Source organism: Rattus norvegicus, chromosome 2, assembly GCF_021556685.1.
Source record: "Rattus norvegicus strain SHRSP/BbbUtx chromosome 2, alternate assembly SHRSP_T2T, whole genome shotgun sequence".
Lineage (NCBI taxonomy): Eukaryota > Metazoa > Chordata > Mammalia > Rodentia > Muridae > Rattus > Rattus norvegicus.
Window position 1 is genome coordinate 25676247 of NC_141535.1, and position 27464 is coordinate 25703710.

Genomic DNA, 27464 nt, shown 5'->3' on the forward strand with positions numbered 1-27464 from the left:
GAACACAGAATGTTGTTGGCAGCAAGCACCTTTACCTGCTAAGACCTCTCTGTGGCCCAGAAACTCTACACACTTAAACTATTCAGTGTGATGGTCTGATATGTGTCTGCCTTGTGAAGGAGTTTCCACATTTAATTTACATAGCACAGCTATCGCCTGACTGTAATGACTGTAATTGCTTGTTTTGTCTTTAGATAAAGTGTCACTTTATAGTCTAGACTATACAGATTTATGCCTAGGTAGCACAAACTAGTCTTGAACTTAGGGCGATCTTGCTGCCTCCGCCTCCTGGGTGCTGGTGTTATAGATGTGACTTTCCCTCTTTCGGCTCAAATGTTTGTTTTACATATATAGTGCAGCACTGTAAAATATGTCACACTTTCATGACAGAACGTCAGAATGTATTCATCCACAAAGCTTAAGTGATTGAATCATTTACATTGGATAACTGTCACCAGCTACAACTGGATGACTTTGGACCTTTCCACTGGCAAGGCCAAGTTTTGTTTGCCAGTATTTTAGAAATAATCTCTCAGCTCTATCGGAGATGCTGTCAACTCCCAGGGAAGAGGCTAAGAGTGTAAGTACCATCGTGTTCCAAAGCAGGAATAGCATCAGGGGGATGTCTCAGGTTCTGCAGCAAGACTGGAAACCCAAGGAGCTGTGTGGCCTCAGAGTAATTGTACAGCATCTCGGTGCTGTAGTCTTTTAGTGCACAGACTGGGCACCACATACTGCTGGGAATTCAAGGGTATCAGGAGACCTACGAAGACTTTCACTTGTAAGGACATGGGGAAGTTAGGAACTAAACGGCTTTCCCAGAGAACTGTGGTGAGTTAGAAACAAGACTTTTTGTGCAAGTTATAATGATTGAGGCGAATCGGAGCTTCTTTTGTTGGTATTCAGTTCTATTCCATCCCCTATCTTCACAAAGTTAATACAAGTGTCCAGAAAGAAAGCCTAGACCAGAATATTTAAATCACAGAATCCCCTAAGCGCTAAACATTCAAATTTAATGCAAATGTGGTTCGAAAAGTTTTTTCTTTAAAAGCATGAAGACGACTGTTTGATGACCTGTTGTCATCAGTGAAATACGGAGCCGTTTTTCTAACCTGATAGGCTCCTCTGCTGAGGACGATGCTGATCTTCACTGCCAATTTGGAATCCCCTAAGAGAGCCAGCCCTTGGTGTACCATAGTGTGAGGCATTTTCAAAAAAGATTTAACTAAGGAAGGAATACCCAGTGTATGCTTCTGTGACTTCATCCACTAGGCTGCAAGAGGGGAGCTTCCTGAGGGCCAGCGTTCATCTGTCCTTGCTTGCTGCCTGTGAGCACCTAGCGACCAGCCTCTCCACATTCACCGCCCCTCTTTACAGGCTGGCTGTGTGACCTCTGAGCCAGAGGGAGCTTTTCCTCCTTAAGCTGGTTTTGACCCGTAACTCTTTTCACAATGATGGGATGGCAACATAATGATCAAAATTCAGACAATTCTGACAAAGGATAAAGAACCTGACTTTTAATATAAAAATTAATTATAAAATAGTGACTGTAATCGGAAACACGCTTTCAGCATAGCTTCTGCCCTCGCCCTTTCTAACAATCAAAAGGTACGCATGCGCGTATCGTCTGTGTGTTTGGAGTTACGATCCGCGCGCACCCACCTGCTCCTGAGCCTGACCCCGCTTTGATAAAGAGGCTGTGAGAACTACTTACCAGAGTGTTAATGCAGATGGAGTTCAGAACACACGCTCCGTTCCGACACTCGTCAACATCAGTGCACACCTAGGCATAAAAGTTCAGAGGCGTTTCAGACCCGCCGCTTCAACAGAGGGCAAATGTCCTATCGTGACACTTTTTGGGAAAGACACAGAGTTTCAGGTAGAATGGTGGGTGCATGAGGATTGTCTCAGCTCTCTGGGCATTGGTCCCTTTAATCTAATCGCAGATGCTTACTGTCTTCACACAGGTTAAAGGGGTTCAGAGAAGATGTGTATAACTTACCTGTTAGTAACCTTTAGTCAGGAGAGCCTTTTCCTTACCTTCCCACTTGGTGCCTAATGCACCTCTGAGGATTCCTCTCCCACCTCTGAGTTTTCCTCTCTCACCTCAGGTTCCCTGTCTTTTTTCAGTTCTAGAAAATTCTCAGCTTCTCCCCACTTTTGTTATTTCTAGTCCTTCTTTGGATCCACCGTCAGATAAATCTTGAATATTTTCACAATAGTTTCTTTCGATCCCTGCCCTCTTGCTTGTTTTGTTGTCTTCGCTAAATTCCAAGAGGCAGTCTCCAACTCCCTTCTCAGCTGGTGAATCTGCAGTTAACTGTGTCTAATCTGTTTCACCCATTGACTGTGTTTTAAAAAATGATTTTTTTTACCATATATTACACATAATGATAAGATCCATTGCAACATTCTCATACTGAGTTATTAAATCCAGTGCTCAGACTTGTAATTGACAATACTTTCTCTTTCTTTAAAAGAAGGATTTTATCAAGCTTTTTGTTTACTTTTAAGCATTTTAAATTTAAATAGAACTACACCACTTCACCTCCCCTTCCCACCCTTTAGCCCCTCTAAAGTCCGCTCCCTTGAGCCCTCCCCATGCTCCACTGCTCTCAAGTTATTAGCCTCTTTTTCTTGGATGATATTTGTTACATGCGTGTATATGTATGTATGTGCACAAGTATACATAGATGACCCCTGCATGTATGGCTCAGGGAACATTCGAGAAGAGGGGGTGGAAATATTATAAGAATACTAAGAAGTCTTCTGTGGAAACAGTCACTCCTAGAAATGGCCGCATAAGTAAGGCCAGAACAACAGCAATATCGATGGATATATTAAAGTGGAAGGGGGAAAATTTCCTGGTGTCCCACCCCTGGACAAAGAGCTGTAGGCCTCCGTTGACTCCTAGGAGAAGGGGACTTAGGTTCTCCCAAGTTTGAGTCCATTGTTGGTTTGTCCAGAACAAAGTGGTCAGCCTTGAAACCATCCACAAATAGGGATCACAGTTTTATTTAGATCCTTTTCACACTTGTCCTATTTCCTAACGGTATCCTTTACCTTAAGCACAGCACTGATCCTTTTGTAGGCAGTTGATGTTTATCAAGTTTCCTTATCAGTTTCTTTACAGCAGCCCTGATTTTGCCTGTGGGCACTGAGGGGCCTGGTTGTGGGCATCTGCACACACCGGACTATCTGACTGGCTGTGGCTCTGTGATGTAACTCCGTCTGAAAGGTTTTATGCAAATAGGTGTGTTTTACTGATAACACAGACTTGGAGTTTATAACTAAACCGGGTAAACTTGGTGCTAGGCTGAGCAGTAGATGGTTTTCATGCCTCGTAGCCAGTTAAACTCTCTTGCTCCTTTGAGCTACTAATGTGTTTTCTATCTTTGTGTCATGGAGAAGGAAGTTCTCTGAGGATCCTGGCTTTACACAGGATAAATACATACATCCTAAAAGGTCCCCTAATGCCCATGGCCACTGTTCTCATGTACACATTGAAAGTCCTCGCTCCTGATGCCCAGGAGCTGGCATGGCACTGATGCCCTTCATAGCCCTAGAAACAACTCTTTCTTTGATTCATTAAACTTTATCATAAAGTTTTAGCAAAGTGACTCCTTCATACACACATATGTATGCACAATCAGGATTCAGAATTCATATATATTCATATATATGTGTGTGTATGTAACAGATATGGATTCATATGTCCATTAGGAAGTGTCCCATACAAGCTTATATTAAGCATTTTATGTGGCATTTTGTCTCTTTTCCTTGGTTTAGTCTGAAAGAGTTTGTCCTTACAAGAGAAGAAAAACTTGGCTCATTATCCTAGCAGCTCCTTGTCAGTCCTGCATCCAGTTTGCTTTCTTTTTCTAGCCTGAAAATGATTCCCTCCAGAATCCTTTGATAAGCAGCAAGGAAACTACGACCCCCTTGCCCTTCTTCAAAGCTAATCATCTCCCCAAGGTAGTAAAATATATTTATAGACCAACCATTTTTTAAGGGCCAAAACCATCAAAAAGCATTTCACAGCCAGTCAGTTCAATAATGACCAGATACCGTCCAGCATTTGGAGATAAATGGAGACCATCATGCTGTACCGAGATGCTTTCTGGCAATTTATTGCTTATCTAAGGGAAAAGGTCGGCTTCCTCGGGGGATCATCTCGCCTCCTCAAACCCTCTCTTCTTGAAGCGGATTCTGATTGGCAATGATGGCACCATAAAGTGATCTAATTTCCCCAAGCTTTTATTTGCCTCTCAGATTCTCAATTTATTCTGCAGGACAAGATGTCCAAAGGCTATCAACCAAGCAGGCCTGAAATCATTCTGCCACCCTCTATTCTGCATTTACTGCTTTCCCAGGAATACTCCATCACCCCAACTTCAACAACTTCTTCTTTCTAGACTTTATGGACATATGCCCTCAGAAAAGAGTCACAAAACAAAACAAAACAACCCTTTAGTATTCCACAAGGCACCAGCAGCTCACTGTGGTGGAGGGTTATGCTGAGAAGCTGGGGAATTATCTGATAATGAAAAAGGAATAAAAAAAAAAAAACCAACTACCATTTCTGCTCACCTGCTTGTTTGTTTTGGCAAAGTTGATCCCCACGCCCTGCACCATGGGCCCCGTGAAGCCTACTGGACAGGCGTCACATCTGAAACCCGGAGCCAAATTTGTGCAGCGCACACCAGGGTAGCAGGGATGGTATTTACACTGGGGAGAGAAAGTGTTCCATCGTTAGCTCTTTGGGGAAAGTAACTTGGAGCTTTCCATAGTCTACTTGTACACCTTACTTATTCCTTTATATACGTGGTAAAACTGACAAAAGGAAATTAAAATGTCCCATTTCATCATTGCCTGTTGAGCCCCTTAGCCAACCACTCTGGTTAGTTGTTCACTATGTTACAGATGATGCCGTGTCAACATTAAATTCATCTTTCACATAAACCCGTCTCCATCCGGGTATGGCAAGCTCCCCAGCATTCCAACTTTCCCCGGGAAAGGCCTGTGTCACTGCAACCGTTCTCCTGAGGACACCCAGAGCATCTGTGAGCCGTCATGGAAATGGAGGCAGGGCAGGAGTTTCTACAGTTAGACAGGTCCTTCATGGAGAACCTGCCTCTCCGCCAGACAGTCCATGACTATTCCAAGGCCTCCTAAAAAAAAAAGCCTACAAGATGGTTCTGTTATCTATTAAAAAAAAAACAACTTTAACTAATGTAAAAAACATGAGCATTTCCTGCCATTTCAAAAAGGAAGAAAATTCCAGCCCACAGATAAAAACCAGAGACAGTTCTGTGGAACGTGTGCAGGATCTGTTCTCTGACCGAGAGATTCCTAGAGACCAGCCTAACTTCGCATTAGCAGGAGTTGGGGCCTGTGGGGGTGTTGAGGGATCAGCTGAGCAGACATTAGCCTTCAGGGCCCTGTGAGAGGCATGATGTCTCTTCTCCTTCCAGCTGCCTTCTTGCCGGGATAGGAAAAGGCACATTTTGGGGGCAGCTTTGCTACCAGCCATGGGCACCGTTGCATGACCAGGCTTGGACCAGACGATGGCCCTGCTGGTTTCCTTCTGAAGTTCTGCCTGCTGGCTGTATATGGTCACGGGCTCTATCCTTGGGTGCTTCAGCTGCCCTCAGGCCTCCCTAACAGACCTGCTTGGTGTAAGATTCCCTCTGCTCCTTACTTTCCACATGTGTAGGTTTCTAATATATGTTGCTTCAGGGAAATAATCAACACGGATGTTGGAGTGGAAAGCAGAAACTATAACAACGTAGCGACATAGTCAGGTAAAAAGCTGGGAGCACAGAAAAGTGACAGTCCTGGCTGCGGCCGTGTGCTCGGCCCTCCTGCTGCCACTCGGGATGTCTCAGGGACTCTACACATCATGAAGGAAGCAGTTCTCTGGAGCCTGGAGGACAGCTCAGGGGGCCCCTGATACACAGTAGGGCTTCTTGGTCCACAGTGGCATGGAAGAGACCTGGAGAGCTCCCATTCTGTGCAGCTGAGCGTTACCTCATCCACGTCAGAACAGGTGATCCCGTTCCCCGTGTAGCCATCTGGGCAGGGTCCACATTGGAAGCCGTCCCTGGTGTCCGTGCATCGGACACCTCGGAAACAAGGGCTGGAGTCACAGCGACGTGTTGGTCGGGTTGGGGGTGCTGGAGGAGCTATGGGCACCAGCGTGTTTGGGGTTGGGGACTGGAAGCTGAGAGGGCCTAGGAAACAAGACCAGTTAATCCATGGGTTTACTGACTCATGTGGAATACGTAGGATGCAAAGTGAAATGTGGCTTCCCCATGAATCTCCCCCCCTTCCCATCAACTCTTGTACAGAACTGCCAGATGCAGTCACGTGGCCTCACTTCAGACCCTCAGTTAGCCTGCACCGCCCCGATCAGGAGGAGCCGGTCACCACAGAAGCACTTACCACAAGCCTGGCACTCAGCAATAGTGTTTCGCAAAAATGATGTTTCCTTGACCTTTAGAAACAGAAGGAAGACACTGCAAAGGAATACTTGGTACAGCCCAGAAGGAAAGTATCCCTGTGAGGCCACCCAAGAAAGGTTTCTGCAGTATTAAAAAAGCCTGTGATGGCTCCTACTACCTCAGCCATGGAGGCTCAGGGCTAAGTCCTACTTCCTTGCCTGTGTGGGTCAGCCACTCCACCCACCAGCACAGAAAGCTGCTATCACAATGCTCTGGTTTGCCTCAGGATAGATAGCCTCTGTTCCTCACCTGCTGCCTCAGAAGATCTTTCACCTCTCCAAGGAGCTGGTTTAATTGTGTCATTTGACCCAAAAACTGTCGATTAAAGTCTCCTGTAGGAATAACCAAAGGTAAGGAATGGTCAGCCAGTGTCACTTGGCAGGATTGGGATGGAGGGCCTTGTGCAAAATTCTCTTCCATTAAGTCACATCCCTAGCCTGTGGGCTTTTCTGAGACAGGGTCTTAGTATATAGTCCAAGCTGGTATCAAACTGGCACTCCTCCTGCCTCAGCCTCCTGCGTCGTAGGAATAGCAGCATGCATGTTCTTGTCTGGTTGATGACAGTCAATTATAAGTGATTATCTGAATTCAATTTAGGTAATTTATTTAATTCATCTAACAAATAATGCCACTGATGCTGTTGGTCAATTGATCCATATTTGTGAGCTACAAGAATAAAAGGGCAGTGAAAAGATTATGTGGCTGGACTTTGTCCAAGAGCCTGATTTGTACAGACGCATTCTCAGGGGCTGCTGTGCTCCCAGGACATGTCTGGGTTAGAGGACCCAGCCCTTTAGGAGCCTTGACAAGTGTCCATGTCGATGAGAGGTACACACTGTACTCCCAGGAGCACACACCTGTGCCTGTGGCAGCCAGCGGCTCACTCTGCTGCAGGAAACAGTCTTGTAGGCTGGCCACCTGGAACAGAGAGCCCCTCACCACCAGCTTCAGCTCTTCCAAGAAGTCCTGAAAGGAAAAAAAATGCATGCATAGATTGCTGATAGGACAATTAAAATTCTCACTAACATGGCGTGAAACAGAAGACAAGAGTTGATGGGATTTTTTTTCCCCTTTTTTTGAGGCTGCATTGAACAGAGCTATTATTAAGCTCATCTTTGCTAATGAATGGTTTGCCAATATCTGTGAAGAAAGATATTGTTACTTGTGCTTCTCCGCCAATGGCAGTTCTCTATTCTTTGACATTCTTGTTATTTGCATGGAAAGAATAACTAAATAACACGATTAAAGGAGAGAGCGTACATGATCCTGTCAGAGATAATTTTCCTAACTTTAGCTACGCCTTTTAAATGGAGCAACTATTGGAAAAGTCACCTCCAAAGAGTTTACTTATTTCATCTGAAACAGAAGTCCTTGATTTTGACTTCATATTAAGTGTGAATTTTTAAAAAAGATGCCAAGGCATCAGACCCCAAGACTCCGATTCAATTTGTCTTGAGGGGAGCTGTGCAGCACATATTGTGCGATTCTCCAAGTGACTCTAACACGCAGCCCAGGACCAACAGGGACGAGCTGACACTTTCCTCAGCACAGACCTTTGTACTTTGGACCAGCACAGCCCATTTTCCACCCTGCAGAATTGTTCATGGGTTCCTACCTGGGGCTTCCTCTGGAATGTTCTCAATTCAATGGCCTGTGGGTTCTGGGTGAGACCAGAGAAGGCTCTGGGGAGGTTGTTCACTGAATCAACCTGGACACAGTCCAAGTAGAGTTCTACGGAGCCGGCCCCTCTCTGCAAATTGCTGAGTCTCAGGAGAATCCGGTGGCGCCTCCCATCCGCCAGCTGCAGGTTGTTGAAAACCACCAGATGAATCTTCCCATCATCCTTTAGGTAACGGAGGATGGCTGTGGCCAAATGCAGAGCAAAGACATGGTGAGAGGAAGGTGGTCCTGGGCTAAGTGACTGTCTACTCACAGGGCTGGGACGCTGGATCTCAAACATTGATTTACCAATTTTTGTGTGCCAGGTCCTTGGCACGGTGCAGCGCTATCGGGTGACCTACCTTTCTCCTGAGGACATTTTGTGAGCATGAAAAAAACACAGAAAGCTAGCGAATCCAAAAATAAACACTAAACTTTAACGAATAAAGAGAGTCTTCCCCCGTCGGAGAGTAGGATAAAGTTCATGCACATGCTAACGGCATATATTCATTAACTCACCAAGCACAAGTACCCCCAGGACTTCAGGGCAGTGAGTGCTGTTCTCAGTTGCTTTAGTTTTATGGAACTAGAGTAAGCAAGTGAGGCTTAGGCAGGAGCTTGCTCAGGTCACCATGAGGCTGGGACTAAAATCAGAGCCCCAGTGTGCTGTGTTCCAGGGCACGGCCTGGTCTTTGTAAGCGTATTTCACATCATGTTTTAAGATGTAGTGTTGTTCTTCAGCAATCCACCCCCAACAGTCTAGCAAACAGACTCTGAGCAGGACCTTATCGTCTGTTCCCAAATGCAAAGCACTCTCTCTTATTCTGTGCACTAACTAGAGACTCATGGGACAGCCTTGCTTTTTCACCCCATCACTGCCTTAAACGTATCAGGACCTGAGTTGGAACCTGGTCCCGAAAGACTACATTTTGTAGGTGGAACCCTTTGGCTGAGTTTTGCCAGAAAGACTAAAATGATTTGTTTCCAAGGTTTTGATGAACCTGCCAAGACACTTCATGAAGAGAGGGGGTGGGGAGAAGACAGGGAGACAGAGACAGACAGAGAGACAGAGTGGATGGTTTCTATATGCTTGGCCTGGGGAGTGGTACTACATGAGGAGGTGTGGCCTTGTTGGGGTAAGTGTGTCACTGTGGATGTGGGCGTTAAGACTCTCATGCTAGCTCCCTTGGAGGCCAGTCTTCTCCTGGCTGCCTTCAGAACAAGAGGTGGAACTCTCAGCTCCTCCAGCCCCACATCTGCCTGGATGCTGCCATGCTCCCACCTTGATGATAAGGGACTGAACCTCTGAACCTGTAAGCCAGCCCCAATTAAATGTTGTCCTTAAAAGAGTTGCCCTTGGTCATGGCGTCTTTTCACAGCAGTAACCACCTAAGACAGAGAGACAGAAAGACAGACAGACAGCAAGACAGACAGACAGCAAGACAGACAGACAGAGACAAAGACACAGAGAGACACAGAGAGAGCTGAAATTAAAGTAAAACTTTTTTAAAAGCTAAGAATGCTCATTTCAGGGCCATAGAGTGGTTCACTGGATATACATTCTTTTTTTTATTAATTTTTATTATTTATTTATTATTTATTTTTTATTATTAATGTATTCTCTCATGTATTGTATCTCTTCCAGTCCTTCCCCCCTCACCTCCCCACCCCCAACTACCCCTCTTCCATTTCCCTTCAGAAAAGAGCAGGCCTCCCGATGATTTCAACCAAGCATGGCACATCAAGTTGCAACAAGACTGGTCACATCCCTTCACATTAAGGCTGGCTGAGGCCACCCAGTAGGAGAAAAAGGGTCTCCAAAACAGACGAAAGCATCAGAAACAGCTCCTGCCCCCACTGTTAGGGCTCCCACAAACCCACCAAGCTACACAACCATAACACAGGCTGTTATTCCTATACTAATGACCCACGTGGTCAAAGACGGGAACCAACTGTTGAGATGACTTTCTAGTTCAGATAAGACAGCTGATCTGCGTGCAATGGCAAATCATGGAGTGTAGTAAAAATGGTTTGAAAATGTTCATTTAAAGATGTTCTTTGTTAGTAAACACTCTGCACAGCGCGTATGTCTAGAAAAAGTTGGGCTCTTTAAATAAAAGTACAATCATAAAGCAAGTCCTCGTGGAATAGATCCGGGGATAGACAGGTGGCCCCGCAGTTAGGAGCATCCAGATTTGGTTCCCCTCACCCACAGGACAACTCACAACTCTCTGTAACTCTGGTTCAGGCAATCGATGCCCTTTTCTTGACTTTGTGGTCACCAGGCATGAATAATGCACTCATACATGCAGGTAAACACTCGCCCACACAAAATAAATCTTTTAAAAAATACAATATTTCATATAAAAAGAATAGAAAAAAAATTCTTGGCATTCAATGAAAACTGAAAGGTGTAACCATTTCTTCATTCAGAAAACTTGTACATGTATATGTGTGCATGCATATATGCACGTGTATGTGTGTAAATACATATACGCACACACGCGCACACACACATACACACACATATGCATGGTAGAGAAAATTGTCAAAGCTAGTTGGGTAATTTCTGAGTGTTTGTTGAGTGTATTTTCCCTTTTGCTCATCTTGAGTGCCTAAGCTTCCTCCATGAAACGTCCATTACTTACACATAAGAAAATAGAATGGAGCCACCAGGACAGTTCAGCTGGTAACAGCACACATTGTCGAGCCTGACAACCTGAGTTCAGTTCACAGAGGCACATGCACACGCATAAGCACACACACACACACACACCCATGCATACACACAAACTCACACACACGCACACGCACGTACGCACACACACAGATCCAACACATTTATATTAGAAACTAGGAAGTGGAAGCTAGAATACGTATTTAAGTCTCCAGTGCCGTTGATCTGTGCAATTTGTAGCAAGCCACTCGAAGTGCCTTCCCTTCGGCCTCTTCAGCCAACTGCAAGCGCCAAACCAGAGCTGCCACAGAGGGCAGCTAGGCAACAAACTAGTATGTGGCAGTGTGGCCAAAGAAAATGATACATTTTAAAGCTTTGCCCAAATCACACTTTCTAGGTTCGTTTTCCTACCTCCTCTCACATGTTCTAGCTTTGCTTTTCTATTTGGCAATCGTGAGTGGAGATGGACAGAACCGGCACTGTGTTCTGTGACATACGCATGCCAGGAGGGGGTCTGACAGAACTTTCCTTATGTCTATGAGGTCACTACTCTGTGCTTCTTGCCCAAAGAGAACTTGTAAGATGTGGATCTTCTATGGGAGCTCAGTGCTTCCGTAGACGTAATACTAAACACGGCAGGAAAAGACAGAAGATGGCCGCAGAATACGCACAAGGAGAAACTCCCTCTGTGCTCTCTACCTCTGCTCTCTTTCCTCCTGAGTTTGGGGGATTAGAGATGTTGAGTCACTTCCTCTGAGAAGAAAATGAAGATTTATTTCTAGTCTCGGATGCAGCAGGATCTTTATCCTTTTATTTACTACTGACTGAATCGGGAATTAATTTAAAATAGTGGCTTCAGGGCTTGGAAGCGGAGACATACAGTAACTAAGAGAAGGAGAAATTAAAAGCAAACCCAAGTGCCACTTCACTTTCTGAAATGTCAACTGCTTCACTACTCAGAGCAGTTCCCAAATACCTGGTGTTTTACGAGCCAATAAAAACACCACTTGTCTATTAAACTTGAATTGGGTCATGCACGCTTTTCGCCAATACGCCATCATTCTAGTGAGGGCCATGATTTCCCCTTCCTGGATCAACAGTTGAAGAAAATAGACGTGCATTTAAGACACGTAATTAAAACACATACTCTAGATTTTCCTCCCCCAAACTAAGTTTTCCGTGGACTTTAAAGGAAACATCCTTTAGGCGCAATGCCACTTTTAACAGATCTTTGCAGAACCCGTGGGTCATGGTTTATTTTCATGACTGAAGAGCTGAGATGAGTTTTATAAACAGTACGCAGTGAAGCAGACGCTGCGAGTACGAACTCTCAAAGTACTAAATGAGCGCATTTAAAACTTTCCACATGAATCAAAGCCGACAGAGCAGCGTGTCTCCATCCGAGGCCAGCAACAGACCCTGCCCGTGTGCCGGAACTCCGGAAGGACAGCTGTATTTCTGCCTTGTGTCTTTTGTGCAGATGCAGCAAAGTCTCCCAAAAGACATATTCCCGCAAGTGCCTAGGACTTGTGACAAGGGGGGGATCAGGGAGGATCATGGAAACTTTCACGGTGTCTGTTAGAAAAATTACCAAGTGCTCTGACATTTACCGTTCTTCACTCTTGATCAGTGGTTTTCCTTTTTCATTTTTCCTCTTTTATGGCAAATCCCACACTCCACTGTCTCCATACTTCTATATTACATCCTCCAAGCCCTAAGGCCACCCCAGAAGGCAGCCTCGGAAGCCAACTTGTCCTCATCAGTCACAGAGACCCTCGAGCAGCCATGAATACTGTCGCTGGAGACCATGTAGCCTGCTGAGTGGGTGCCTCCTGACCTCCCAGAAGCAGGGAACACACAAGCTCTCTTCTCAGAGCTCCTGGGATCTGGAACCCAGCCCCTGACCCCGGAACACCACGCCTCTGCCAGATCAGCACTCTGGGGGAAGTTCCCTGGGTACCGTTCTGTTTCTCCAGCTGCAGCATTCTCAGTTCCCAAGTCAGTTGGCGGTCCACTAATCCTGCCGGCTCATGCCTACAGATGCCTCTGCCTCCGTCTGCTGCCTCTCTGGGTTCCTCTGACTGACCCCTGGCTCCCCCTCCCATGGTTGATCCTTTTTGTACAGTTTTGAGACTGGAGGTTTTGAGACTGGAGGACTGAGTGTCCTAGAGGATTGTTCTGATCCAAATCTTGCCTGTTTATTTACTTGTACTTGAGTTTACTTATAGTTGTGTAAGTGTTTTGTACCGATATATGCTACGTGTGATACATTTGCACTTGGTGCAGGCGGAGGTCTGAGGAGGGCATCCTCCAACTTGAGGTAAAGACAGTCGCCAGTTGGGAATTGTTTCTAGGACCTCTGTAAACCGAGTGCTCTTAACCTCTGAGCCATCTCTCCAGCCCAGTTCTTGCCTTTTTAAAGCAAGCACATTAATAAGCACATGGATTTGTCCACTAGATCCCTAGTGGCTTCTGACTAATTCTAAACTCCTTATGCCAGCACAGGCCCAACCCCAGTGTCACCTCAGTTTCTTTCCATACTGCTAAGTCTACTTCCTCTGCCTTTTCTGGTGTCTGAAAGGGACTGAACAGCTGTTTGATGTTGTCACATGCAATCACACCGTTTAAAAAAAATGTGGAGGATTTTTCTCTCTAAGCTTAGCCTGTTTGTGTCCTTAACAGTCTTTGGCCCAATCTGAATGGCCCAGAGCTACGTCTGCTCAACTGAGTACCAGGTGACACAGGACCCAAACTGCTGAACCCATTAGATGCCATCTTTGTGGTTAATAAGAAAACAAAGCCACTGAACCAAACCCTAGCCAGGAGGATTTGAAGTTCTGCTATATTGGGAAGGAATTTTCAAAAAAAGTGCTTTCGAAGAAATGGACCTTGGAGTAAGAATGTTATAGAATGCTGACTTTTAAAGCAATGAGGCAGGGTGCCAGCTTTCAAAACCTGGAAATGACAGCACTTTGTCTGCTTGGGAAGTGGAGTCGAGAGTGCTGGCCTGCAGGCAAGCGACTTTACTTTAGTCTTGGTACTTAAAAGTCTCTGATGAAAACCATCACTGTGGACTTGGGTCATCCTTTTAAGGTCATTATACATTTGTAAAATGGCTTCTTGCTATCAGCGTCCTCTGTGGCAGACTCTGGTTTGTCTTCACTGATTCATTTTTATGGGCTATGTACCGGGTCATGGTAACTTCTATACTGTGGAGCACCACACAAAAGTAAATCACCAAATAGCTTTTCACTAATAATCCTCTGGGTGACCGTGGTAAGCCTAGCCTGTTTCAAAATGTCCTTCTAACAGTTTTCACATAAGTAAGGTTTTCAGAGGCTGGGTGGAGGGAGAAGACAGAGAAAGTTAGTAGAAGGGAGGCATGTTGGCTATACACAGCATCTGAGGAGGGGGTTATTTTAAATGATTCTGAGAGTCGTCATAGTACAAAACGTGTTGTCAGTGACAAAGCTGTGAGGGGTGCAAAATCCAAAGGTCGTGTTCTAAGGACAGTCACAAAGCCATTTCCGCAGCACCCTGGCCATTCCTAGCTTTTACACAATCTCAGAATATTAGCAGGACAAATCATTAGCTTAATATCGCTCTTCACAAATCCCTTCAATAAAAGGCAGCTGCCACCAGCTCGGTCTGGCCACAGGGAACTCATTAACTCCCGGAGAAATGTGTGCAGCTCTGTGATGCCTTGCCCGGTTTTCCTAGTACAGGGTGAGTATCTGTGTCCTCTGAGTCCCACCGATCGGTTCCAATCTTACTTCTCAGAGCTGAACAGATCTAGCCCAATCCTGATGTCAAACAATTCCCTTCAAACACTCTCACATCCTTTCTTACATCGCTCCTGTCTTTTGCCTGGCTCCTTCACTGCAGTAGTGTGGATGTGGCTTGGACACTGAGGAGGACAGTGGGACTGTGAATTCAAGTAGCCCTACCACAAATGTCTCTTCATGGTCCTAAAGATGCAAAGACCTTTTAAAAAGAGTTAGAGGGCTCAGAGCAATGGCCCCTTCCAGAGACCTGGTTCGAGTCCCGGCACCCATGTGGCAGGTCACAAACATCTGTAAGTCTAGTTTCGAAAAATGCATCTCCTTCTCCTGGCCTCCATGGGTACCAGGTATGCACGTTGTACATAAACCATACATGATGCATAAAGATGCATGCAAGCAAAACACCCATATGCATAAAATAATGAAGAAAATTAAAAGCAGATCTTTCATTCAGCAAATAATTTTGTATCTCTACTACACATCTAGCATGGTGCTCAACACTGATTGGCTCTCGGTGCTATTAACAAGGGCTCCTTGATTAGCTCTCCCATATCCTACACTGGCAATCCACTTTTCTCTCCGGAGAACAGATTTACATTTGTACTTATTCGTTTTAATGATCGACTGTGCGCTGTGCCGCCTTGCAAACGCTGACGACATTTCCCTTCCACATGCTCCATTCCGCTCTCTTGCTTTGTGCTACCTGTAAACACAACAGTACCGTCCCCTACGGCACCACATTGATTTCTGGCTTATTTAACCCTAGTTGTCTTCTGGCATATTCATGTTTATATCATTTAGAAAGGCAAATGAGATACTTTATGAAATTTTTCTGAAGTCAAGGTATGTTATTCTTACAGCACCGACTTGAGCTTCCGCCTTGGAAATTATTGTAAACAGAGAAAGCACGCCGTGCCTTATTCCTATTGGCCCTGTTTTTGTGTTCAGAAATCCCAGATTTCTTTTCCAGGCGATCCTAAAATATGTTAATAATGATAATGATAATAACTTTATGGGTTTGATCCAAAGTCATCACTCCGAGGCTTTCGGGATCTACTTCTCTCCTCTGTAGAAAGACCATGTACACTCTGTTCCCTGTGACTTCCAAATGTTGCCAACAGTGGCTATGCTCTCACTTTCTCTACCGAATCCCTGTCTATCATCTACCTGGGCAGGGACAACTAGGTCCATTCAGGGAAGCGTTGCTCTGGTTTGGACTAAGCACACACATATTTGTGCCCCCTCTTCTCATCTCTATCCGCACCCCTCACACTCCAGTCTCTATTTCAGAGTCATGAATGTTGGTTCTGGTTTTTGACTCATTTAGTTTAAGCAGGGCTAATCTGTGTGACCATCAGATTAGAACTATGTATTGGATACTGGTGGGGTCCTCGGGGGTAGATAACTAAAGCAATGCCCCCGCCATTTCCTTGACACTTTTGTTGATTGGTTGGTGGTGCTGGGGACTGAGCCCAGGCTGTTGAAGAACAGTCTGGGAAAGCATCCCACCTCTGAGCTCCATCTCCAGCCCTCTTTTCACTTTTTTATTTTGAGACAGAGTTTCACTAAGGTGCCCAGACTAGCCTTGGGCTCACTCTGTCTCAGCTTACAGAACATCTGGTATTGCTGGTATGAACCAGCATGTCCAGTTTGATGTTACTGTTGTGTATTTTTTGTTTGCTTTTAAGCCTCCTTGACAGTTTGAAGAACATTTGGGGGTTTGGGGGTACTGGGTAAGACAGAAGCACGAGTCAACTTCAGCTAACCTTAGACCTCTGGTAATCTCGCATTACGTGTTCCTGACAGTGGGCTTATTTATTCCTTCTCCTTCTTTATTCCAAACACAGTCCAAATATTCTCTTTATTATCGAGTGTGCAAATCAATAACATCAACTCAATTTGACCTTAGCCTTTTCTATTTTAATTTTTATAGTTTTAGAAAGGTTTTTTTTTTAAATCTTTCGCCTTTTGCATGTGACCATGCTAAAATTGAGCTCAGGCATGTTTTGAAATATGAAAGGGAAAGTGAGTGTTAGGCCTTTCCCACTCGGCATACTGTGACGAACCTTCTGCATTAGAGTCTGAGTCTTCCCACTTCCCCCTACTCACTCTAGACCCCTACTGGGTCTAGAACTCACTTAAAGCTCCTCCTCTGTGATGGTTTGTGTATGCTCGGCCCAGGGAGTAACACTATTAGAAGCTAGGGTCTTGTTGGGAGTACATGTGTCCCTGTGGATGTGGGCTTAGCACCGTCATCCTAGCTGCCTGGAAGCCAGCATTCTGCTAGCAGCCTTCAGACGAAGATGTAGACCTCTCAGCTCCTCCTGCACCATGCCTGCCTGGATGCTGCCATGGTCCTGCCCTGATGATAATAGACTGAACCTCTGAAACTGTAAGCCAGATCCAATTAAATGTCGTTCTTATAAGAGTTGCCTTGATCATGGTGTCTGTTGACAGCAGTAAAACCCTAACCAAGACATCCTCCCTCAAGCTATACTGGTCTTTAGCCTGTCAGATTCAGAACTGCTACCCCAATCCACTGTACACTTCTGATCCTTAGACTGAAGAGTATTTCTGACTCTAGTCATGGTAGCAATTTCCTGGGGTGTCCTTCCTTTCAACACCACTAAGTTGGACTTGGTCACAACCAAATGAAGACTAAGGGGACAATTCTTTCTCACAGGCAAAACTGCCATCAAAACAGTTGGGTGAATAACAGGCATCTGTCCTGTCCACCCATCCATCCTATACTATTTAAAAACCTGAGGTTTTTGTTTGAACACCATAGGCTAATGGGGTTCAGTATACACTTTCGTTCTTGGGGTCACTCTGAGATGACTATAATCACCTTCACTGTAACTGGGAACTGTGCTGTCAGAGTCACAGATGTACTCATGGTGACTAGTCCTCAGGACTTTTAACTGGGACTCAAATCTGGGATGCTAACAGGAAAGTTGTCTCCATGCCAGACACTAGCATAACTTCAAACATATCAACCACACAGTTTCTGCAAAATATTCATTTGCGTGAAGATCGTACCACCTGTGTTACTAAGAATTTGACAGGTCATTTTTACCAGAAACATTACCTATATCTTCCTGTTTGCAGACGTTCTCCAACATGGATTCATTAAAAAGAAAGAAAGAAAGAAAGAAAGAAAGAAAGAAAGAAAGAAAGAAAGAAAGAAAGAAAGAAAGAAACCTCTTTTCAAACAATTTACACTATAATTCCATAATTTCCACAAAATGTTGTGTCACTGTTTATGTTATTCAACTTGCACATATGGAATCTGTTTTCTTTGGGGCCTTGCTGTAGTCCCTACAAAGTGTTGTGGTCGTAAGGGTGTCTTGTCTCTGCTGAGAAAGAGCTCATAGCATATTAGAGGGACTTGTAAGCAATTAAAGCACTAAGCACAGCACAATTAGTCCTTTCTTGGCTAGGAAGCATAAAGTCAATAAAGGAAACCGAGATGGTGACTGGATGGTTCTTCTGTGTGCAGGATTTTGGTATTTGGAGATGGTGCAGGGCATGTAATGGTTAGAACAGAGGACAGGTACAAAGGGACAGAGACAGAAAGACGGCGTGAGTGGGCCCGATACTCTTTCTAGCAGAAGCACAGACTGCAGACAAGGCCACCATGAGGTATGATTTGGGAAGCACAGTTGAGGGTTATGTGGTAGAACCTGAAGGGGTGAGGCAAAGGCACCTCATACATTTTGGAATGGGGACACTGCAGGTCTCTGGTTGGATGTACCTTGAGTGAGTCTGTTTTGTCAGCAGTAATGACATGGCAGGGGTGGGGTGACTTAGAGGTGGGGAGAATGGAAGCAGAGAGCTCGTTGCAGGCTCTTCTGAGGTCGTCATGAGTCACACTTGAGTTTATTCCAGGAGTTCCTCTAGGACCAGAGGGCCTGATTCTGTTCTCTAATACTATCTCTACCGTTATCTTCCGGTCCCCATCTAATGCTCAGTCAGGCCTGTTAACGGGAGAGGTGGGCTTTACTTCCTCTCAGGTTCGTTTAGTCGGCAGAAATGCATTTGGCTTGCTTCTGAGTGTGGTATTGTTTTTTCTGCAAACTAACTGAAGGGAGACCAGCTAAGCCTTGGTCAGTTGAGGGATGCCTGGAAACTACTGTGCAGGGAGACAACTCTCTCAAGGCTCTGCGAACTAAGTCAGTAAGACTGCCATTAAATGCTTCAACAAAAAGTCATAACCACATGCCACCTCTTCTTGGACCCAGAAACTCGCTGACTCTCCTTCACTGTGCAGTTCATCATGGATGCCGCTCCTTTCTACTGCTTTGGATTCAGCAGTGGTGGCAAATGTGTGTCTTTTCCCTGCTTTTCTAGAGAAACAACTCAACGTGAAAATTTCAACTCCCCAAGCTTTAATAGCCATATAACTTCTCTTTACTCTCTGAGAACCCTCATTTCCAGATCCTCCCAGGACTCTTCCTGCTGGTCACATTTTTCTAAGAATCACATCGTTTCCAACAGGCTATGACAAAATGCCTGGGACCAACAACTTAAAGGAAGGAAGTTTATTTTGGCTCACATTTGCAGAGGTGCATGGGCAGAGCGCCGTGATATGGAATATGAGGAGGAGTGGAGTGCAAATTGGTCACTTTATGGCAGAGAGAGAGAGAGAGAGAGAGAGAGAGAGAGAGAGAGAGAGAGAGAGAGAAGGGGGAAGGGGAGGGGAAGAGGGAGAGAAGCAGAAATCCGGAGTGCCCATGTCCCTTCAAGGGTACGGCCCCAGTGACCCAACTGCCTTAGCCCCATGTAATACTCTTCCAGTGGCACAAAACCTTAGCACATGGGCTTTAAGGAACATTTAAGATTTGAACCAGAAGAGGAGGGTTGGGGATGGAACTTATTGGTGCAGTGCTTGCCATAATGAAACCTCAGGTTCTATCTCCAGCACGGGGAAACAAATGAGTGAAGGTTTCAATCTTTTCTCTCCTCTAAAAGGTTGACCATCTAGAACTTACAGCCACATGACATTGCCAGCTTCTCTTGGGCGGAAACAGTAGCAAGCCCTCCGCGCATTTCTAGACACTCCGTGAGTCTAGTGTTACTTTGGCTTTGAGAGTAAATGGGAAGCATCAGTTCTGGAGAGATTGTTTCCACACAGAATGGCTGCCAGTGAGTAACAACAGTTAGGAGCAGCTTTTCATTCTCACTGTTACGCTGAATTGAGCAGGAACAAAGTCTTCCAATGCATCTGAAATAGCCGAAACCTTATCAACTAATTCGAGACATGTGAGGAAAATGGAGCTGCTGTCTCATGGGAGGTGGGGGTGGGGGTCAAGTTACCCTTCATGGAAGCATGGAAGGGAACCAGGGAAAAGAGCAGAAGGGCTGACCTATCTGCTCAGTGTGCCCCATTATGTGAAGCACACCCAGGGACAGACCGTAGGAGAAAGCCCGTAGGAGACGAGTAAGAGCCAGGAAGAGGGGATAGGAAAGGGTTACAGTCCACCCTTCTCTGGTTTTAAACTCTACTGTTCTGATCAAACAAAGGCTTTCCTCTCTCAGCCTGCAGATCTAAGGGGTCAAGTACAAGTAGGTCTAAGAGGAACGCAGAAACACTAGGAAGGGCCTACTTTATAAAGCCAGTTGAAATAGATATAAAACCCGGGCAGAAGCACTGGCTCTCCTGTTTTAGAAATTCATGAGGCAGAAAAATATGTATCTGTGACATTCCTTAATAAACAGGAACAGGTGCTGTCCCCAGAGAATGGGAGGGAGGGGAGAGGGTGAAAACCCATGACCTTTTCCTCTGGGAGCCATTTCTCAGCGCAGATAGTTACTCCCTTTGACAGGAAAACAGACGGCAGATAACAGAGTCCATTTGCTCAAGGTGAATGAGCTGAGGGCTGTTCATTTTGCCCTGCTGCTTGTGGTGTTGTCTTCTGAAAGCCTTCAGAGCACTCGCCAAGCTGTGAGTTCCATCAGCTCAGCCATGGCATCTGAGGGAACTCGGGAAGAGGGAAGTGGTCTCACACTCATCCACTGAATCCCCAGTGTGATAGCATCAGGAGGCGAGACTTTGAGAGCTAGCTAGCCGAGCCTGGGTCCTGAGGGTGGAGCCTTCTTTATAGGATTCATGCAGTTACAAGAAGAGACATGAGAGCATACACTGCCCACACATTCTAGAGACCCAGTGAGAAGATGGATGTGTGAGAAAAGCACCACGCCTGCCAGGAACTTAAACATGGTCTAAGACAGTCTCGCCAGTCTCTAGAACGATGAGAAATAAACGTCTGTTGTTCAAACTACATAACCTACACACTGATTATAGCCAAGGGTGTTAAAGCAGCAGGTAATCATCCTGCCCTCGTCCTTTCGGAACTGGCTTCAGAATTCAGAATAACCTGAGGATAGAACCATGCCAGAAGACATCTTGTGGTGAGAGAGGGGACAGGAGAGTCAAAGGAAGGGATGGAGCGTTATGGAATGCTACCGTATCACTGCAGTTTTGCACTCCCGGTACCTGTGATTACGAGACTAAGGTCTGTACAAGACTGGGCCCGCCAATATTCTGCCATAGGTTGGAAAGGATCCAATGCTTCCCGTGGATCTATGCATGCTCAGTTCTAATGGTGGCTGGAGGGTGCGGGATAGAGGGCGGCTTCTTCAGTGGCGTAGCCGCCAGCAGTCACATGGTATTCCTCTAAATGATCCCATGACCTGTGCTGCTGTGACCGATTCCAATGAAACGCACTGGCTTACAACAAACAAACAAACAAACTCCTCGAGACATGGACGCAGAGGACTGGGTGGGACAAGAACGGGAACCAGTGTGACAAGAGCAGGCAGTGTTTCGGTGAAAACACATTCCATGCATCTATGTTAATGCCATAGTGAAGCCTACTGTTCATGTAATATAGTAACAAAAGACATATTGGCCATAGCAAGTCTTCACCTATCTCTCTCTCTCTCTCTCTCTCTCTCTCTCTCTCTCTCTCTCTCTTTCTCTCCCTCTCCCTCCCTCCCTCCCCTCTCCCCGCCCCCCCCCACTTCATACAGGGAAGTGTCCAGCGAGAACATGGCACCCAAAGGGAAGCTCAGTGGAAAGCAGACCAGGAGGAGCCCTCCATGGAAATTCTGCGAGCCGGCTCACCTTTGTTCAGGCGTCCCATCACAGTGAATTCAAAGTATTTGCTGTTGTCACTCGAGGAGTAGAGGCCAAAGATGGTGGCTGAGCTCTTACTCTGCAGCTTGAAGGTGGAGATGACATAGAGCTCGTGCAGGGTGGGGTCTGTCAGGACTGGCTGCAGGGCGGCCGGGTTCAGCCTCTGGCTGGAGGATGGCAGAAGGTCAAAGACTAGAGAGACGAGAAGGAAGTGTGTAGTCACTGAGGACTAACCTAGGGCAGGTGCTCTTCCTTTCGTTGTTCATTGGCGGGGGCGCACTTGACAATAAGCTCCGAAACAGCGTGAGCTCATCTTGCAGCTCCCTCTCCCCCTCCCTACCTCCCCCACCCTCCCCCTAGCCACCCCTACACTGACAAATTCACAGGTTCTTCCTGTCTTTAATGGCAGCTGGACATTTGAAGCAGAAGGAACACAGCACAATAGTTTTGACTTGCTATAGCCCTAAAGAGAAATCTAGATTTGCAAACACAGAATTGGATTTGGCTGAACAAGTGACTCTGAAAATGTCCACTAGGAAAAGAACTGAAAGCTTAAAGCACAGGGTGGGACGGAATGAGAGCAGCCAGCTAGGTGTTCCTCTCGTGTCCTCAAGCAGCACACTGCACTAATGAGGTCCTTTAGGTGCCTGCTGGGCCACAGCCAATTGCATCTTCAGTTCCATGACTTGACAGGGAGGAGGCAGAGCCCATGCCTGTGGTGGCGGACAGAGTATAGCAAAAGGACTAGCCACTTCTGTGAGGGCCTGTATGATTTTCCAATATTTCTGTTAAAAAAATCCCACCGAGGAAACAAAACAAAATGACGTGTGGTTTATTTGACTCAAATGTATCCAGAGGGACGGAGCTGGTTACAAGAGGTAAGTTCTGCGTTTGTATACTGTGGACTGTTTTTCGTCATGGAGGCAGAACTTTCTGAGCACCACTGATGTGGGAAGGGAATGTCCAGAGCCACTGAATTCTCCCTGTCAAAGCTGACGGGGACAACTTACAAAGAGTGCTTACTGAGACACACAGATATCGCTTGAACACTTCCCTGACTGGCTTGGAACTTCATCACCTACAGCTGTCTCTTGTCTACAGTAATCTGATTGTTAAAAGGGTGACGCTGATGGCCGACGGAGAGCTCTTACCCACCAGCAAGATGATAAGCATCCTCACAGAAAAATAGGCAATGCTTGTATGCCCGTTTAGTTAGTAATGACACAATTGCTAACTTAAACAACAGTATTTTTGCTCTCAAATTGGGAAAAGTTAAAAATACAGTAATACCTGGCACTGTAGGTGGGAGTTCAAGGTGTTCTCACATGTTCTGTTCAGTGAGACTTAAATTAGTAAAAATTCTCTTTTTCCGGTAGTGGGGATTGAACCCAGGGCCTCATGCACATAGACAGCTTCTCTATCACTGTGTCATGTCTTCAGGTCAAATCAGAAACATTCGGAAGGTAGTTTAAATAACAGTATCAGAGACTCTGAAACACGATGCCTCTTGACCCAACAAATCTACTTTAAAAATGTATTGGAAGGGGATATAGATAACAGACTTAGGCACAATATACTGACACTGTGATCTATAGATTCCTTACAGGTGTGTAAGGGACTGGGTGAAACTAGAAACTGGGAATATGGAAGCCCTCTGGGCTGAGTACTTTGCTGTGAAAATGTCAAGAGAAGGACTTTACAGTCAAAGCAATGGCTGGTGTCAGTCCAAGCCGTCAGTTGTCCAATAAGATGCTAAGTATTGATATCAAAACACCAGTGACAAATTTGGTGTCCTACACTACAAAACAGACTAAATTAATTTTGGCCCAGGATTTTTGAAATGCAGTTAATTCATACGGAAATAGGAAAATGTTCGTGGTAAGTTTTAAAAGTTACAAAATTATATAGATGTAGAACATGCTATCTTTAGTGATTTATCTGTTTGGACAAATATTTAAAACAAAAGTTAATTCGATAACATCTTCACATTAACTGTAGCTACTTGTAGGTTGTATAAGGCTTTTTTGTTTATTTTCTGGCAATTGTAGTTAATTTCTTTTGACAATGAACAAGCATTGCTTTCTACTAAAATATTAATAAAATTTTAAGGCAAACAGGAAAAACCGTAGTTACTCGAGAATGTCCATTTTTTTTTAAACAGATAATTTATTTCCAAGCTGGATCTCTGCCGTTTCTTTCTCCTAGAAGCCCTCACATAATAGTGATTTTAATACTAAACAGGTTGAAAAGCAAAGTATTTCATGTATCCTAGTATCCCACATCCTCAAGCTACAAAAATAGGTTTTTAATTTCTAGAGAATCGAAAATTTATCATTCCCACCAATGGGGGATAAGGTTGAACAAAAGCGATGTACTTGAAAACTCCGTTCTAGATAAGAAACGGATGTAAAGGGGTTGGGGATTTAGCTCAGTGGTAGAGCGCTTGCCTAGCAAGCGCAAGGCCCTGGGTTCGGGCCCCAGCTCCGGGAAAAAAAAAAAAAAAAGACGTAAATTCAGAGTTTGAGAACTGTCTTCAGAGCTGGACTCCTGATGCTTCCTGCTGTTCCAGCTCGGTCAGGCCTGTGATCTAGCTGGCTCTACGTGAGAACTTCAGTCTGCCTGGCTCCTAGTCTGATTCATTTGTTGCTCTCTAGAGGCTGAGCTGGGCTTAGTGAGCAATGACTTCAGAGAGCATTTTGAGGAGGAAATAAGACACTACCGTTTCCTATTAATGCTAGAACAGTTCAGTAAAAGTACCGGGATCCAAGCAATGAGCCTTTAGTGTTAGAGGTGAGATTACTGCTACTGATGAGCATGGAAATTGAATACCTGCTAATTTAGGTGTAGCAGCTTGCCTCAGAGGGAAAGGAGATAAGTGAATTAAATCAGTTGAGCTGCTGATTGCCGACTTGATAACTCTATAAAAGAATCTACCAGAAACCTGACTTAATCAGATTGTCTACAGCAACTAAGTTAACGGGGTAAGTTAAGTTATAACACTTGCACTCAAGTCTCCACAGAACTGTCAGGTCTAAGAAGCAGAATCCAAACCTAACCTACACCACAAAGTCGTGTGCTCCAATGTCAAGAATTTATGTAACAGAAAAATATTATATAATAGAAAATAACCCCTGGACTTCAGTGCAGTGAGTGGTGGCCACTGTGGTGGCATAAAGGGAACACAGGCTGCCTGCCCTGGCATGCTTTGCTCAGCCTCGGGAAGGAAACATTTTACTCCTCCCGTGTTTCTTCTAGCTTTCTCCATTCTCAGTCCATAGTAAAACGACCCGGGCGCACAACCCGGGCGCCCAACCCGGGTCAAGAGGAAAGCCAATGTGCACAGTCAGAGCCCTGAGATCCTTCCTGGCTGTAGCAATTGCTTCCTTGTGATCTTTACAAGAAATTTTGCTTAAACTTAAGTGCTTTCTACCTGAAAATTATTCCAACTCCTTGTCAAATATTGATTTTTTTTAACTTTTCAAGTCCTGGGGGCGGGTTTTGCGGGGGGGGGGGTTGTTAAATTAGCCTTTGAGTATAAGGAGAAGCGCAGGAAGGCGGGTAGAGTAAAGCAGTGTTGCTCTGAATTGTCACTTAGTGCCAGAGCTTCCGGGAGAGAAGGGACTGGAGGGGACAGACACTGGTCTGCAGCCAACTAAGATTCCATCCCCTGCCAGAGGACCAAGGACCCTGTGGCACATTCTGCAGTGAATGATGAAATAAGTTTGCACACCCTCCAAACTATAGTTCAAGGAATTGGTCCTGTGGTTGGGTAGTGGAATTGGAGAAAATTCTAGACTTTCATCATCACTTTCAATAATGTTGTACTTCCTTCCATTCTGGTCCCAGAGGAACAGAGAGGTGCATGGTGAGGACCCAGGAACCCAGGCAGAGCAGCGAGTGGCCCCTCTAGGTGATCTCGGGACAGCGACAGCGGGCTGGGTGCAGAAGGGACCAGGGGAGGCCACTTACCCTGGGGTGTGGCCTGGGCGCCCGCCCGCTGCCACGGCTGCAGGACCAGGTGCAGTAGGAGGAAGGCGGCCGCGCGTGGGGCTAGCATGGTCACTCTTCTGCTCCCCGAAGGCTGTACAGGCGACAGCGACAGCCTCTGTGTGGCTCTGCCGGGGTAGGGCGCTGTCAGCTGGCCTCGGGCAGTGAGCGGAGCAGGTGGCGAGCAGGGCAGCGCGCAGCCGTCGGAGGGGCGCTGGCTGCTGGGTTCCGCGGCCGCAGCCCGCGCTTTATGGTCCAGCCACCCGGAGCGGGGGGGAGGGGTGCGGGGGAGGACCGAGTCGGGGCGGCCCCCTTGGCCAGGATCCCCCATTTGCCAGGAAGAGCAGGGGCGGCGGGAACCGGGAGCGGGGGGCCACCGAGGGAAACGCCGGTGCGGAGACCAGACAGAATGGAATGAGGTGGACAGTGGGAAGAGGTGGGTGAGGAAGGGAGGGATTTGAAAGGAAGAATAGGGAGCAGAGGATGGGCAGAGAGGACCACAACGGAGGAGGCCAGTCCCCAGCCTTGAGCTCCTCTATTTTTTTTTCCTCTTAACTTTTTATCTTTTCTACAGAAACACCACTTGAACATGTCTCTAAAGTCTCCGATTGCTTTCCCGACTGGTCTCGACTGCTGAATCCCCCATAATTCTGCTTCCTGTGGTCCAGAGGGCAGTAGGATTTGTGTATTTCCACAAGCTTTTCTTGAAATTTTGAAATGATGACTTTTTTTTCACCAAGTTTTGAGACACAAAGAACGACAAGCGGAAAGGGTTTTTATTTGTTTGTTTGTTTTGTTCTGTTTGTTTGTTTGTTTTTTTAGGAGGGAGGGGTGGAAATAAAAACATCTCAAGGTATCCAGGCAGACAGTCAGGGATAGAGATGCCAAGCCTCGTGGATGATTTACTTCAGGCTACTTTGCAAAAGTACCCACCTTGGGCAGCTCAACGTCTCTAAGGTTCCGTTTGAAGTATGGAGGTAGGAAGACACAGCAGGGGCACCCGGTGGCCTTTCTTCCTCCAGGCGTCCTCAGAGGATGGCATGGATTAACTGAAGGGAAAAGCATTTGCAAAGCCGCAGTAAACATATTCCCTGTGTAACACTCCCCACCAGTGCAGAGGGCCCTTCAGGGTATTTCTAGACCTATCTCATTCGTCTCAAAGAATTCCATTTGTAGACTATCTACCACCAGCTGGGTGGCTAACCCACCATTCTCTCTCCACGTTTGCCAGAGTAATCCCTCTCCGGTTCTGATTGTGTTTAGAGCTAATAAGCCGGGGGCCTGAGCTGTCCTCCCAGATATCTTCTCTTCCGGGTCTGGTAACGCCTCCTCTGGGCTTTCTTTAATGTTGTTTCATCTAGCACATTAGACAGAATGGGTCACCATATGCCTACCAGTTAGAAATGAAAGCACACAAAAGGGGCAGGCATGCGTTCCTATGCACTACGACTGTAAATATGAGATGGGCCAGACTGTGGAATATCTTTTCAGGTTTCCAAACCGCATCTCGAGGTTAGAGGGGGTGGAGGGCTCCGGCCTATGCTATAAACAAAACAGCTCTGCCTTTCAGTGTTCTGTACGATTCACGCAGAGTAAGTTTTCCTTGAAGCGAGTGTATGAATATTTACATGTTTGAAAGCCAACATTCAGCTGGATGAATGCATTAAAATCTTTCGGGAGGTTTACACACACACAGACACACACACACACACACACAC

At 45.9% G+C, this 27464-nt stretch overlaps 1 protein-coding gene across 1 annotated transcript in view; it reads right to left on the minus strand.

Moving 5' to 3' along the window:
* The window catches only part of Thbs4 (thrombospondin 4), a 42000-nt gene extending 16010 nt beyond the window's left edge, over positions 1–25990 (minus strand). Inside the window, 9 exon segments of the mRNA NM_017133.1 lie at positions 1715–1783; positions 4591–4728; positions 6031–6233; positions 6445–6496; positions 6753–6835; positions 7361–7469; positions 8119–8366; positions 21748–21951; positions 25729–25990. Of these exon segments, the coding sequence (NP_058829.1) occupies positions 1715–1783; positions 4591–4728; positions 6031–6233; positions 6445–6496; positions 6753–6835; positions 7361–7469; positions 8119–8366; positions 21748–21951; positions 25729–25816 (1194 nt within the window). The 5' untranslated portion in view covers positions 25817–25990.
* Positions 25991–27464: the final 1474 nt, after the last annotated feature.